This window comes from Cynocephalus volans, chromosome 5, assembly GCF_027409185.1.
Source record: "Cynocephalus volans isolate mCynVol1 chromosome 5, mCynVol1.pri, whole genome shotgun sequence".
Taxonomy (NCBI): domain Eukaryota; kingdom Metazoa; phylum Chordata; class Mammalia; order Dermoptera; family Cynocephalidae; genus Cynocephalus; species Cynocephalus volans.
In genome coordinates this window covers 113,172,847-113,186,957 of record NC_084464.1, presented here as the reverse complement: position 1 = coordinate 113,186,957, position 14,111 = coordinate 113,172,847, and the positions used below count along the sequence as shown (strand labels likewise).

Sequence of the window (14,111 nt, the reverse complement as noted above, 5' to 3'; positions counted from 1 at the left end):
TTAATGTTGTTACAGCAGAGTATTCTCCTTAAGCGTTTATTGCAGTGCAACTTTTTCAGTGTTATAGATCCAGTTTGACACTTCCCATTAAACTGAAAATTACATAAGTGTAATATTGTACACAAACATGATAATCTGATATCTAAGTTTTATTATAAATACCAGAGTCTTCAAAAAGTTCATGGACGGATTAGTATTATCTTTTAATTCCATTTTTCCATTAATATTTTGAAAGACCCTCATACTTAAGTCACCTTGCTGTTTTAATGTGGAAACTAACCAAGCAAGACCAAGTCTTTGGGTTTCAAATTATTACCTTTTTTTCCCTCTCTAAAGTCAGCCAAATTTTGAAAAGAAAAACATTTTGGAGGTCTTTACAGAGTAAAATTTCCATTTTAGAATTAATCTTTTCATAAAATTGGGGGGGAGGGCATCTTAAGAAGTCTGTGCTAAAACTGTAAAAAAACATATTAACATAATGGCAGGTTTGATGATTGGTCTTAGTTTTATGTTTTTGTTGAACTTCTCAAAAGCACTGATAATAATGAGGAAGTAATATTTTTATATAGCTAGGCATGAATAAATGAAGAACTTGATAACATACTATATTAGCATGTCTAAATCATTTTCTAAAAGTTTGAAATAAGAGTATGAAAAGGCAATATGGTCAAATTGTAGATGTGTTTTTCTCCTGCAACAAAACTTTCTACAAACAGGTTACTTAAGTCCCCCGAATATGAAATACAGAACTATTAGAAGTACTAAGTAGTAGCTATGTGTGGCATAGTAAATTGCTAAGTGTCTTCACAATCAAGATTATTTAAAATTCTACTAAAAATAAATTGCACATTTAGCACTGACACTTCAAACTTTCAAGATGGCAGAGGAGGAAGCTGATACCGAAAGGGAAGGTCACAGATTTTCCAGCTATTCATTTAACAGCCTTTCCCCCAGGCCCCTGCTTGCCCCACCCAATCAATCACAAATCCATATGCTCTCCAGATATCTCCATCCTCACTAGAGACAAGGAATGGAAGGACGTTGCCTGTTAGAAAGTATAGAAGATGAAGAGAAAAATAGTGAAATAATAGAATTAAGTTTTTCTCCTCACATGCAATTTAGAAACAATGGATCCTGGAAATGCTTTACAAAAAGATACCATTCTGTTCAGGTGAACAAGCTACATTCGAGGAAGATCTAATATACATCTATAGTTAGTATTTAAATATACTTTGCATATTATTAACTTTTAAAGGTCTACCATACTAGAGTATAATTTCAGTGATATATATATTTTAGTAAATGAGTATGGGTCTTGGCATGACTTTGGTTATAATTTTAAGTCCTCAAAACTAATAGTTTTCTTATGATAATATGTATATAAATAGAAAAAAGTAATGGGAATGTTAATGGGGAACACCCTTGGATAAATACATATAAATACAAATTCTTGCCAGAAACTTTTAGAGACGTAGGAGTTGGTTCTCTTTATGAGTACTTTTAATCTAAGACTATTAATTTCATAAACCATTTTAAGCATTTGATGGCAGGCAAGCAACTTTAATATAGATTTGAGGTTTAGGCAGATCCGGTATTATCTAGAATCCAGGCTTAAATTTTGTGAAAAGTGTCCAAGAAGCAGAAGAAATTAAAATAGAGGTTCCAGAACTAGGGACACCATGTTAGAAAACAAACAAAATATTTCCAGTCCTAACCAAACTGCAACCCTTTCAATATAGCTTGAGGTATTTTAAAATATTTGTACAAGCTAAATAGCTTTCACAGTTTCCAAAGTTGCTTTTAACTGAGATAGCTTCAAATTGTCATATGTTTTCATGTACTAGCATCTCTGCCCTCAGACTCATGGAAATATCAGGCAGCTATTCAGTGGCAGAAAATGGTTCTTATAGTAATAAGGTTACTATTTCCCAATTATTGTGCTATAACTAGGATGTGATTTTAAAAATGAGAAATTTGCAATTCATATCAAAGGAAAACTTGCTTAAAATTCAAAAGCAAGTCCAGTCTAGTGGAGGTATATAAGACATTAAATAATAGAGTCAGATTCTTTCTTGCAGATTCCAGACGAGCTTGACAGCAGAGAGTTCTGGTTCTCCAGCATCTTCTCCATCTTTCCTCCTCCAGTGGTCTTACTGATCTCTCTTTGCTTCTTACTGTGGATCCATGGGATAAAACAAAGCACAGCACCTCCAATAAGGGGAGGAATTCCAGCGAGATAGAATGCCACATCATAAGCACCCAACTTGTCACGAAGCAACCCTGAGAAAAGAAAAAGTTGTCACTAAGAGAGAACAAGCATGGCTCTTAGGGGTCTGAGATCAGTCACACTGATGGCCTAGTCCCAGCCTAATAACTTTACCTCAGCAGGACTGGTTCAAACATCTCAGAGATCAGACAGTTTTTTAGGAAATGGATCTGAAATACAAAGCTTTTGTGATATGAGGAAGGAAAAGACCTAATATCTTTAATCTTGTCACAAGGCCTCTGGGTTTTCATACCAAGATATTACTTAAAAAGAATATTTGCAGTCAAGCTTTGGCTTTCTCAAAACCCTTCAGAGGGCATTTGGGGTATTCTGATACGTGGCATAAGTGTCCTTGACTCAGCCAAAGGCAACAAACCATCTAGCTGAAACTTCTTTCAAACATGCATGCCAAAATGTCTGCATTTCAAACTGGTCTTGGACCTATTTGTTTTTTATGGAATAACATTAAACTATTTTACATTGTAATCCCAAATCATGAAAAATTATAAATCTAAGAGGATAAAGTTAGTTTGTAAATATGTTTGAGAAAGTACTGAAGTTTGTCAGTATGTGGGAATATAAGAATGTATGCGTGGCACTCTAATAGATCCTTGTGCTATGTTTCTGAAAACTGTTATTTAGAGTACTTCTTATTACTGATTTCTCTAACAAAATCCAGGACTCGGGGTTTTAAAAGTTATCATAGTGTTTTTATAACTTTTACTGTATAACCTCAGTTATCTGAAATGTCCAGAGAACATATTGTACTGAATATCTACCTGACTTTGTTAAATAAATAGCTGAGCATTTGTCCAGTTAGGTGCCAACACAATAATGTGTACACTCATCTGGATATAAACATAAAATATACAACTTTCCCATCTTCTGCATCAGAGTATTACATGTATAACTGAACCTTTCATCCTTATGAACACTAATTATTATGTTTTGCTATATACTATGATGCCCTCAGAACCTACTGGTAAGATAGAGGCTTTCTACTGCCAGTTGCTGTGTGGTTATTCTGCCGACTTTGGAAGTTTCCTGTTAACCTCTCTTATTCTTGGCCTGTTAGCAGTCAGTTCTGGCAGCAAACACCATTCCTACTAAAGAGCTGCTTAGAATCTGCTCTGGACTGGAAAACACTAACACTAAGCTTATAGGGTATAAAAAGTAGAGTGGGGAGAGACAGGAAGGAGTGGAGGGTTCTCCTACAAAGAGACCTTTAGAACTGTGACCTGCTCAGTAGTAACTCTGCTTGCTTGATTCATGACTGGGAATTTAGTTCTGGACATGAGCATGAAGTGAACTGAACTTTCACTGAGCCCCTCATGTGCCAGACACAGGTGACAGCACACACATTTAAATTTTATCATAATTATACTGAATCTTCTAATACTAATTCACACTGGCACCCATGTAATACTGAACACGAGACATCTATACACCATTGTTCAGATTTCTAAAAGTGGAATTCACATAACAGAAAATTAACCATTTTAAAGTGAACAATTCAGTGGCGTTTTAGTACGTTCAGAATGTTGTGCAACCAGTCCCTCTATCTAGTTCCAAAATATTTTCATCATGCTGAAAGGAAACTTGATCACCATTAAAGAGTTAGTCCCCAATTCTCCTTCCCTCCAGCTTTTGACAACCACCAATCTGTCTTCTGTCTCTACAGATTTAGCTATTCGGGACCTTTCATATTTGGCTTCTTTCACTTAGCATAATGTTCTTGAGGTTCATCCATCTAGTAGCAGGTATTGAAACAGTACATTCCTTTTTATGGCTGAATACTATTCCATTGTATGGTTATACCATATTTTGTTTATCCATTCATCCATTAATGGAAATCTGGGTTGTTTTCACTAAATGTTATTTTTCATCAACTATTCCCCAGGGAAGTATGATCTCATACACAAAGCAAACATATTTAGAAATCTTTCAGAATCTTCATCTGTTTTTTAAATCATGTTCCCATTCCTCTAAAGTACATATGAAGTGGAATATAGGAATTTTGAAAGCTTAAAGCCCAGGAGCTTACCATTACATGTTTTATTGTGTTTTAGATGCCAGTAAGGATAAAAGGAACTCTCCAGCAAACTCTGTCAACATACCATTTACAGCTAGTCTTACTAAAAATGTTATCGATAAGGCACACATGAAAGCAAAAGACCAGTAATTAGTAAGTTATAATATGTTTTACATGTAAGCAAGACTTAGGACCTGAAGTCTAAGCTGTGAATTAATATAATTACTGGAGAATCATTATATTTACCTGCAATGGGTGGGCCCACAGTCATGGGTATAGACATGATTCCGAGCAGAAATCCAATTGCTTGAGAGACATCCTGGGCACCAACTAACTCAAAAGCAATGGGGGCCATGATAGAAATGAAGCATCCATCAAAAAGACCCATGATGAGACAGACAGCAATGAGGGCCCCAAAGATGCTACACAGGGGAACCATCATGGACATCAGACCAATGAAGAAAAAGGAGAGTACCTAGGACAGACAAGGCAATGTCAACTCTGCTCTCAGGAAAGGAGAATGTTACAATTACCAAGCAACATACTTAGGACTTCTAAGTGATTGCTGGTTATCCCCTTTGTCCCCTGCCATTGCCTAGTTCACCTTGATTTTACATACATAGTCAACTCCGATCATCATCTCTCCTTACTTCCCTAAGCACTTTCTCAATATTTCCATTAAGGGACAAGAAGAAGGTAACTATTTTTATATACTTACTTTCCTTTCCCAGCCAGCAAATCTCTGAGGTCAGAATCTGTAAAAATTCATCTTGAGGTTTAGGGATCTTGTGCCTGGTCAGTGCCCAATCAATTCAATTCATTCATCAAACTTGATATTTTTTTAATCTTTGAAACTATGAACACTTTAATTAGAAAATATTATTTTTATATTTTAGCACCTCAAAGTTAAAGTTCAGAACATTTATTTGAACCACTAGACATTTACATTTTAGTGTTTAAGTAGTTAATAGATAATAGAATCAAACACCTGATTTTGCCTGCCATTTGGTAGGCACTGTGCTTATGTGCTAGAGATTTCAACAATGAGTAAGACCTGATTCCTACCCTTGGGTTATGGAGAGGTGGACATTTAAATAAATAAGTGCAAAAGAAGAGTTCTAGATGGTGCTGTAGTTGCATATTCAAAGTATGATAAGTACAAAAAAGGAGGAAACATAATTCAATAATTTCCTTAGGCACAGAGCTAAGTAAAACTGTAAAATTTACTAGTCATCAGAAGAAATGTTTTAAAAAGCATCAGGTTTTTTTTAAAGTACACATATAATAGCAACTATCATTTATTTAGTGTTACTAAGTGCCAGGCAATCTCACTGGTAATCCTCATAAAAACTGTATGAGTTGGGGACTAATGTTATCCCCTTTTTACAAATGAAGACAGTAATGCTGGGAGAGGGTAAGTAAAGTGCCCAAAGATGGAGCCAGCCTGGAACTCATGGTCTATGTTGGCAGCAGCAGGAAATGGATAGAACCAGTCCTGGAGGGGGCCCTCCAGGGACAGTGGGGCTGGAGAGCAAGGGAGAGACCAGATAAAGCAGCCGTCTGGATCACCATCTGCCTCTGTTCTGTTTTGCCTAGGACTCTCTAGCACACCCAGGCAATACCAAGTTTGGTAGCAGGCCTCAGGGCAGCCACTCACAACCTGAAGAGGCCTGAAGGTGCAGAGTGTGAGTTCCAGGCGGGATTCAGGAATGGCGGTTTGGACAAACACAAGTGAGCCACTGATTCCACAATAAGAAACATGCTCTTGAAAAATGTTTCACACTCCAACTTAGTTCTCTTTTTGACACCATCATACCATATAGCTGAGTAAATTTTTTTCTTCATTACTAAATTATGGTTTTATGGTAAAATTATGATTAGTTTTGGAATCTGAGTTGGCTATTTGAAAACTAAGCCTAGCACTTAAACACTAGCATTTCTAAGTAACAAATATCTCCCCATTCTCCCAATATTTATTTTCTAATTAAATTTCCTTTTCTCCAACCCACCGTCCATGAAAGCACAAGCATAATCTCCTAGCAGTGGGTAATTATTGGGCTCTCAGCCTGGTAGATAGGAAAGAACAAGGGCTCCGAGGGACAAAATCAGGTTCTAGTTCTCTGCGACCTTGAGCAAGTAAAAAGACTTCCTGATGCTTCACATCTATTAAGACAAAAAGAGATCTAAAAATAAGTCAAAATATAGCAAATGGTTTGAAATTAGCAAGTAGTAAAGATTTAAGGAGTTATTTTTATTGAAAAACTAACCAGACAAACCCTATTATTTTAAGTTATAGATATATTTTTATTCTACCTACAAACATGAAAGGAGATAAACATGGAAAGTCATTTAAATCTTAGAAACATATCTAGAATCACAAACTCAAAAAAATCACAAACCCCAGAGAATCTAGAATAAAAGTATAGGTCAGGTTTCCATTCAAGATGGCGGAATAGGCAGTCCCCAGGGTCATTCCCACAAATCAACCAATTTAAAACTATAAAAAAGCAATGACAGCTAAGCTGGGGCTGCTAGAGCTCAGGGGAAGAGGAGGAAAGACCTACGGAGTGCATGTAGGTGGGAGAAGCCATGATGAGAGAAAGAAAAAAAACACTCTGACTGTTTCGAACCCTGCTACTTCCAGGCTGCAGCTGCTGAGCACACAGAGCAGGAGCTGGCAAAAGCTGCAGCTGTGCCCTTCGGATGAAGTTGCTTGGAGGTGGCAGGGGAAAAGAGGGCCTTGGTGGCCCCCAGGTCAGAAATACTACTAATAGTTTTCCCATAGACCCACACAGGACTGAGGAGCCATAATAACTGGAAAAAAGAGCCACTCAGAGGCTGGTGGGTCATTGCATGGGACTGGAGCACAGCCTGTCCCATAAGAAGTGTTTGGAGCATGGGTGGTGGGGGAGACGGGCCCACTAGGGGAACACTGGGGCACAGCAAGAACAATGATCTGCCCCCTAATCAGTGCAGGACCACTCAGAGGAGACTGGTCAGGAATATAGAATTGCATGGGCTGCAGTTTGATGAAAAGACTCTACACAACCCAGGTGCATCAGATTTCACTAGAACTGGAAGTACCTATAAAGTCAACCATTAAAACCTGAGCTGCACCACTCTTTACAATAGCCAAGAGTTGGAACCAGCCCAAATGTCCACCATCAGATGAGTGGATATGGAAAATGTGGTACATCTACACAATGGAATACTACTCAGCTATAAAAACGAATGAAATACTGCCATTTGCAACAACATGGATGGACCTTGAGAGAATTATATTAAGTGAAACAAGTCAGGCACAGAAAGAGAAATACCACATGTTCTCACTTATTGGTGGGAGCTAAAAATTAATATATAAATTCACACACACACACACACACAAAACCGGGGGGGGGGAAGAAGATATAACAACCACAATTACTTGAAGTTCATACGACAAGCAAACAGAAAGGACATTGTTGGGGGGGAGGGGGGGAGGGAGAAGGGAGGGAGGTTTTGGTGATGGGGAGCAATAATCAGCCACAATGTATATCGACAAAATAAAATTAAAAATAAATAAATAAATTAATTAATTAAAAAACCCTGAGCTGCACAAAAAGCCTTCCCCAGGGAATCAGCAGCAAAGCAGCAATTTAACTCAACCACAGAATTCAAATGCTGTTCCCCATAGGAAGTTCCCCCATTTTAGAAGTAAGCAAAGGACAACAAGTTAGTTCCAGCACAGTTAGTTCACAGCACTTTAAGTGGTAGGAACAGCAAATAATTCAACGCAGAACTGAAAGAAAAAACAAAGTACCTACAACCAGAGACAAAAATTGATATTAACTAGTAAAGGACTCATTTCACCAAAGAACACCTATAACACCTAGAAGGACTAGAAGTCCCATGGGCTACAGAGCCAGAAAGGGGGGAGAGCTGGAGGCCTCAGCCATTCCCACCGACACCTGCAACCAGTCCTGAGGGTGGGGACCGAGGGCGTCAGCCGCACCCCAGGCTCTCCCAAGGTGGGGATAGTGGGAGGCCTTGGGCCTTGGTCATGCCCCCCCAACAGGAGCACCCAGCCCAGCGATGACCACCAAGCCACAGCAAGAAGGGCCCTGGGTTCCTGAGCTGGGGAGGTGGGGGACGAGGGCTTTTGCCACATTCCCATGACACCTGTACCCGGCCCGGCAATGACCAAGCCACAGCTGGAAGCCCCCCGGTCTCCCCTGAGGGAATGTGAGGGGTGCCATAGGCCTCAATCCCACCTGTCCTCCTCCTTCCATCCCATTTCCTTCCCCTTTCCCCTCTCCTCCTCCCTCCCATCTGCTCCACAACATCATAGAATGTAAAAAAAAATTCATAAAATAAAATAAAAGTACAGGACACTATGGGGCCAGATTCAGTGGATTTAATTTTTAAAACAGCAGACCAAATATTCCCAACCACGCCACTGTAATTATACTAGACTAGTGTTCAGGAATATATTTTCCATTTTAGTGTGCTTCATGTTCTTTTCCTATTTTGTTCAGTACAAATTTCTTTCCAGATAAGAAAACAGCTCTGTGGAATTTTATACTTAGTGAATGTTGAAACCCTAGTACAATACTTGGCACAGAGTCAATTTTGCTTAATTGCTTAGAACAATTTTTGTAACACGAGACCCGGGCACTTTACTTTTGGTAATTTTCTTGATTTCTCTATCCATTTTTGCCCCTCCAAATATTTCTTCTTTGGTCAGTTTTGTAAAAAGTCATTCATTTAAGAGTTTCAAATTTATTACTATATATCTTGAGCATATTATTTCTTAATAGTTGTGAGTGTGACTGCAAGTTCTCCTTTTCTCAATTCAAACTATGTTAATTTATATTCTCTTTTTCAATTATTTGACAAGGATTTATTTAGTTGTTATTAAAAAGTAAAATTTTTTGGTTTTCTTTAAGAATTGAGTTTATAGAAATTTACATATTTATTCTTTAAATATTGCTCAGAAAAATAACTCACTTCTTCTACCTTATTTGTAGCTATAGTAGTAATGCTCTTTCTCAGCAAATGTTACTACCCAAAATGTTGCTCAGTTAGGAGGTAAGTAGGCCAAGCTGGTGAAAACATTCCTAATTCCTTATATACAGGGATACCTGAGTCACCAAGAACATATGCCAGGGTTTAGCAAACTGTTCACACAGGAGGTTCAGTATTTCCCCATCACTTCCCAAAATAAATATTGATTCATACATCAAATATTGATCTGTAAATGCTGGAACACAGCTTGAAATGAATAAATTTAGTACTATGTACAATCTTTTATTTCCCTCAAACACAGCAGCTCTGGATAGATTTAAATAAGGGATTCAGAGGCCCCTAATTCTCTTCTAGGTTTTGACACAAATTTAATAAGAAAGTGACAATTTAGATTTCTATATTGCTTTTGTTTTCTTAAAACCATCCAAGGAAATATCTTCTGTAATAATATCACAGGCTGTAGAAGAAGGAAACCCCACCCCCCACTTATGTACCTAAGAACAAAAAATTTTGTTGGCTATTACCTTTCCCATTTCTCACAATGAGAGCATTCTTGGAGGAATGTCAGTTTAAGGTTTGCTCAGGAAACTAAGTATAGTTCAAGAGGAAAAATGAGCTGCACCTGAATAAGCAGAAGGTATTTTTGGAGACACATAATTGGCCACAGTTAGACTCAAATGTTGCTCCTATAAGTTTTATCAATATAAAGTTTCCAGACTTTGAGTGCCTCTGACTAGGCACTCAGGGCAGAAAGCAGTCGGCAGCAGAGTTCTGTCAGTCCATCTCAAACTAAAGGGCCAGCTGTGTTCAGGCCACATAGCTGGGTGCTGGCTTCCTTGAAGCACACAGAGGCTACCGTACTTTCAAAGTGCCTCACAGGTAATCTGTTCACCTCTCTCCATGGCACATGAGTGCTATCATTTCAGCCTGATGGAGGAACTGGCTATATTTTCTTTTGTAAATTACTGGAAATACTAAAGTATTAAAATGTGCCCCCAAAATGTTGCAAATGACCTATCTGCCCCATCTGTAGGGGGAAGAACTTTCAAAAATTGTTTTGGAGTAAAACATTGATGTATAAAATATACCATGACTTTATCCATCTTAGTCCAGGCCCCCATCATCTAAGACCTAGACCACTGGATTGATCTAACTGGTCTTCCTCCGGTCTTTCACTCTTGCTTTCTTCCCTGGAAGCCATCCTCAACACATAGAGTGACCACGGTGACTTTAAAATATATAATCAGACCAACATTCTCCAACAAAGGGCTACTAAAAGTGAGATCTCTTCATCTCGGCTTTCAAGGCCCTGTATAATCTGTGCACCCCCACCCCCACCCCAGCTTTCCAACCTCTTCCTGTGCCACTCTCCCTGTCTTCTTGGGTTCCCAGACACACCCATATTCTTCCTGCCGCAGTCTTACTCCAGGAACTCAAGAACCTGTCTAGTTTGTATCATCCTGCCAGGGTCTGGGCTGGTGCTTGAGCACAAGGAGGCACTTAGAAGAATGTTTTGAAATGAAAGGAAGCTGAAAGTCTGTAGTGCAACAAACGTCCATTAGAGGGCTCCCTTGACACTTGAGACCAAGAATAAATGTTCAACTAAATATTAGACAAGGATATCCACAGTGAGGACTGACAAAGAGGGGAATGATCATAATACAATAAATGCATCTTAAAAGGCAGTACACTACCAGCTGTCTACACTTCCTTCTAGCTGTGTGACCCGACTCCTTCCTATGACTGTCTGCCTGGACCTATATACACATAGACAGCAACAGTGAGGTAGCCTCTCTGTTCCTCAGTGTTCACATCTATAGGTATAGGTGGAAATAACAATAGTATCTAACAGGGCTGGGGCAAGGATTAATGAGATAATACATGAACAGCACTTAGTGCATTGTCTGACACATGAAAGTGCTCAATAAATAGTAGTAATTACTTCTATGTACTTCTTTTTCTTTTCAAAATATTTTAATAGCCCCCACCCACAAACAGGCAAGCAATGGAGCACACTGCCACCAGGGGTCCTGAGATGGGGCCCACGGGCCACCCTGCCCCTACCCGCAACCAGGCAATCAATGGAGTACACCAAACCCATAGTGGTTAAGAAAGTTCTTGAGGAGGTAGACCAACGTAGCAAAATACTTACCACCAAGCTCTACTCCCTGGAAAAGAAATCTCAAAGCAATTAATTTGACACACAACAGAGAATGTATGCCAAATCCACTCAGAGAGGAAAAGGCATATGTCAGTCCTGAAAAATGATCAAATCTAAGAAAAATGTCTGTCTTGTCTTTCTGTTACTTTCTCTTTCTCAGCAATCAATAGCAGTATCTCTCCCCTCATCTGGAAGAATGTGCCATACAAATATGATGAATCATTTGATTACCCTTTTGAAATATGTTGTCAATTCCTAGTATTCAATAAACCTTATTCCTTAAAAAAAATAAATAACATTTATTTGTACATATTTGTGGGGTACAGTATGTTTTTTCAGTACATGTATATACTGCACAATGATTCACTTAGGATAGACAGCATAGTTTTGTACCTATTACTCCTGTATTTTTTTTTTTTTTAATGTGGCTACTACACATTTTATTTTGTATTTATTTATTTATTTATTTTTGGCAGCTGGCTGGTACGGAGATTGAATCCTGGACCTTGGTGTTACAGCACCACATTCTAACCAACTGAGCTAACTGGCCAGCCCTGTTACTACTTCTAGTAAATAAATGGAAGTTACTTTGTCTGAAATAAATGCTTTTCCAATCATTTTCCTGTGCCCAAATTTCACCTCTTCTTAAAGGCCCTGCTCAAATTCTGCCTCTTATCTATAAATAGACAGGTTTAATCTCCAAATTCTAAGTCCCCCTTTTGTCTCTCCTTTACCTTCTTTCCACAGCCAAGCTTTTGGACAAAGTTGTCTATATTTCCATTTATTCAACTGATCATGATCAGTCTTCTGCACCTGCACTCCACTGAAACTACTCTAAGGTCACTAATGGCCTCTCTGGTGCTAAATCCAGTGAAAACCTTTTAGTCTCCCTCTAACTAGCTACTGACACTGGTGACCACTCCTGACCCTAGAAACACTCTATTCCCTGTTTTTCTGCTACCAATCTGGCCATACCTTTCAGTCTCCCTTGCAGGACCCTAATCCTCCACTCATCCCAGACAGTCCATGAGTGCCAAAGTTTCACGGGTCTCTTATCCAGACTCTCCCATGAGCTCCAAATTCAGTGTGGCTTTCCCAAAAGCACCAAAACCTTACCATGGCAAAAATGAACTCATTATCCTACTAGAATTTACTGAATTACTGATCTTGATAAAATAGTAAAACCATCTACTCTGTTACTCAAGCCACAGATCTCAGACCCAGCTTAAGTGGCTCCATTGAATTCTCCTTCTCTGTATCCCTAGGTTACTCTTTTTACCCAGTATCCTGGTTCTTCCTGCCTAGATTACTTCAATAGTCTCCAACTAGTCCCTGTGCCTCCATTCTTTTTTTTAAGTAATAACTTTATTGAGATATAATTCATATACCATAAAGTTCACCCATTTAAACAGTACAATTCAGTGGTTTTTAGTATATTCACAACATTGTACAATCATCATTACTATCTAATTTTAGAACATTTTCTTAGAGCACAGCCTTGTAACTCCAAGGTCACGGGTTCAGATCCCCATATAGGTCAACTGCCATAAAAAGAATATTTTCATCATCCCAAAAAGAAACCCTGTACCCATTCCCTCTCCATTCCCTCCTTCCCCTAACCTCTGACAACCACTAATCTATATTCTGTCTCTATGGATCTACCTATTCCAGACATTTCACATAAATGGAATAATTCATGTGGCCTTTTGTGACTATCTCAACTCTTGACCCCTCCACTCCCTTCCACCCTTCACAGTTACCAGATTGATCTTTATAAAACACAATTCATGTCACTCCCTTGCTTAAAATCCTTTAATGGCTCCTAGTAAATTTCAGGATAAATTTCATCATCTTTTATGCACATAAAGGCCCTTCCCAACCTGCCTCCTTCCTATCCCCCCAGGGAATCCACCTACTGTTCTCCCCTTATCTCATTCAAACATTCAGTTTCCCAGACATAACATACCATGTCACACCACTGCATCTTTGCCCATGTGGTTTTCCTTTGCTTGGAATACTCTTCCCTGTCTTTCTCATTTACATAACTAGTACTCATCTCCAACACTGCTCAGAACCTCACTAGTCACTCAGATGCTCAGTGCCTATGTTCCCATGGCACCCATCTAGCATACCCATTACTCCACTGTGCTGTTTTATCTGTCTCCCCATGAGACCATTAGCTACTAACTGAGGGCACAGACCATATTTCATTTAACTCTGCAGCATTTAGCACAGTGTCTGGCATGAGAGAGTCACTTAAATCCCTATTGACTGAGTGTCAATAATGATCTTGGAATTAGCATTTGTTTATGTACACCCCACAGCACCTAGGAGGCAGTTATCAGTAAAGAAGCTCAGTCATACACACACCTAAATTTCACAAGATGTTGCAAAAGGCATAGAATCTGCACATGACTTTGAGACCTATGCCAAAAATAAAACATTCTTCTTAGAAAAAGCAATGGGCAAAAAACATTTTGGTTTGGTGGAATTCCATGGCAAAATAAAGAAGATTGTTGTTTGGCAACCAATTTCTCATGTTTAAAACCTAAACTCATAACTGATTTTGTCCTTGAAAAACTGCCTGAGGAAGTCACGTTCTAGAAAATATTTCTCATTTTTATAGAAGCATTTAAGCATGTAAGTAA

General features: G+C 38.7%; 1 protein-coding gene across 1 annotated transcript in view; it reads right to left on the bottom strand.

Moving 5' to 3' along the window:
• Positions 1-1,325: 1,325 nt before the first annotated feature.
• Positions 1,326-14,111, bottom strand: part of SLC16A10 (solute carrier family 16 member 10) — a 125,044-nt gene continuing 112,258 nt past the window's right edge. The window contains exons 5-6 of the mRNA XM_063097217.1: positions 4,545-4,773; positions 1,326-2,280 (exon numbers count right to left, since the gene is read on the bottom strand). Coding sequence (XP_062953287.1) covers positions 2,048-2,280; positions 4,545-4,773 — 462 coding nt within the window. The 3' untranslated portion in view covers positions 1,326-2,047. The remainder of the gene's footprint in view (positions 2,281-4,544; positions 4,774-14,111) is intronic.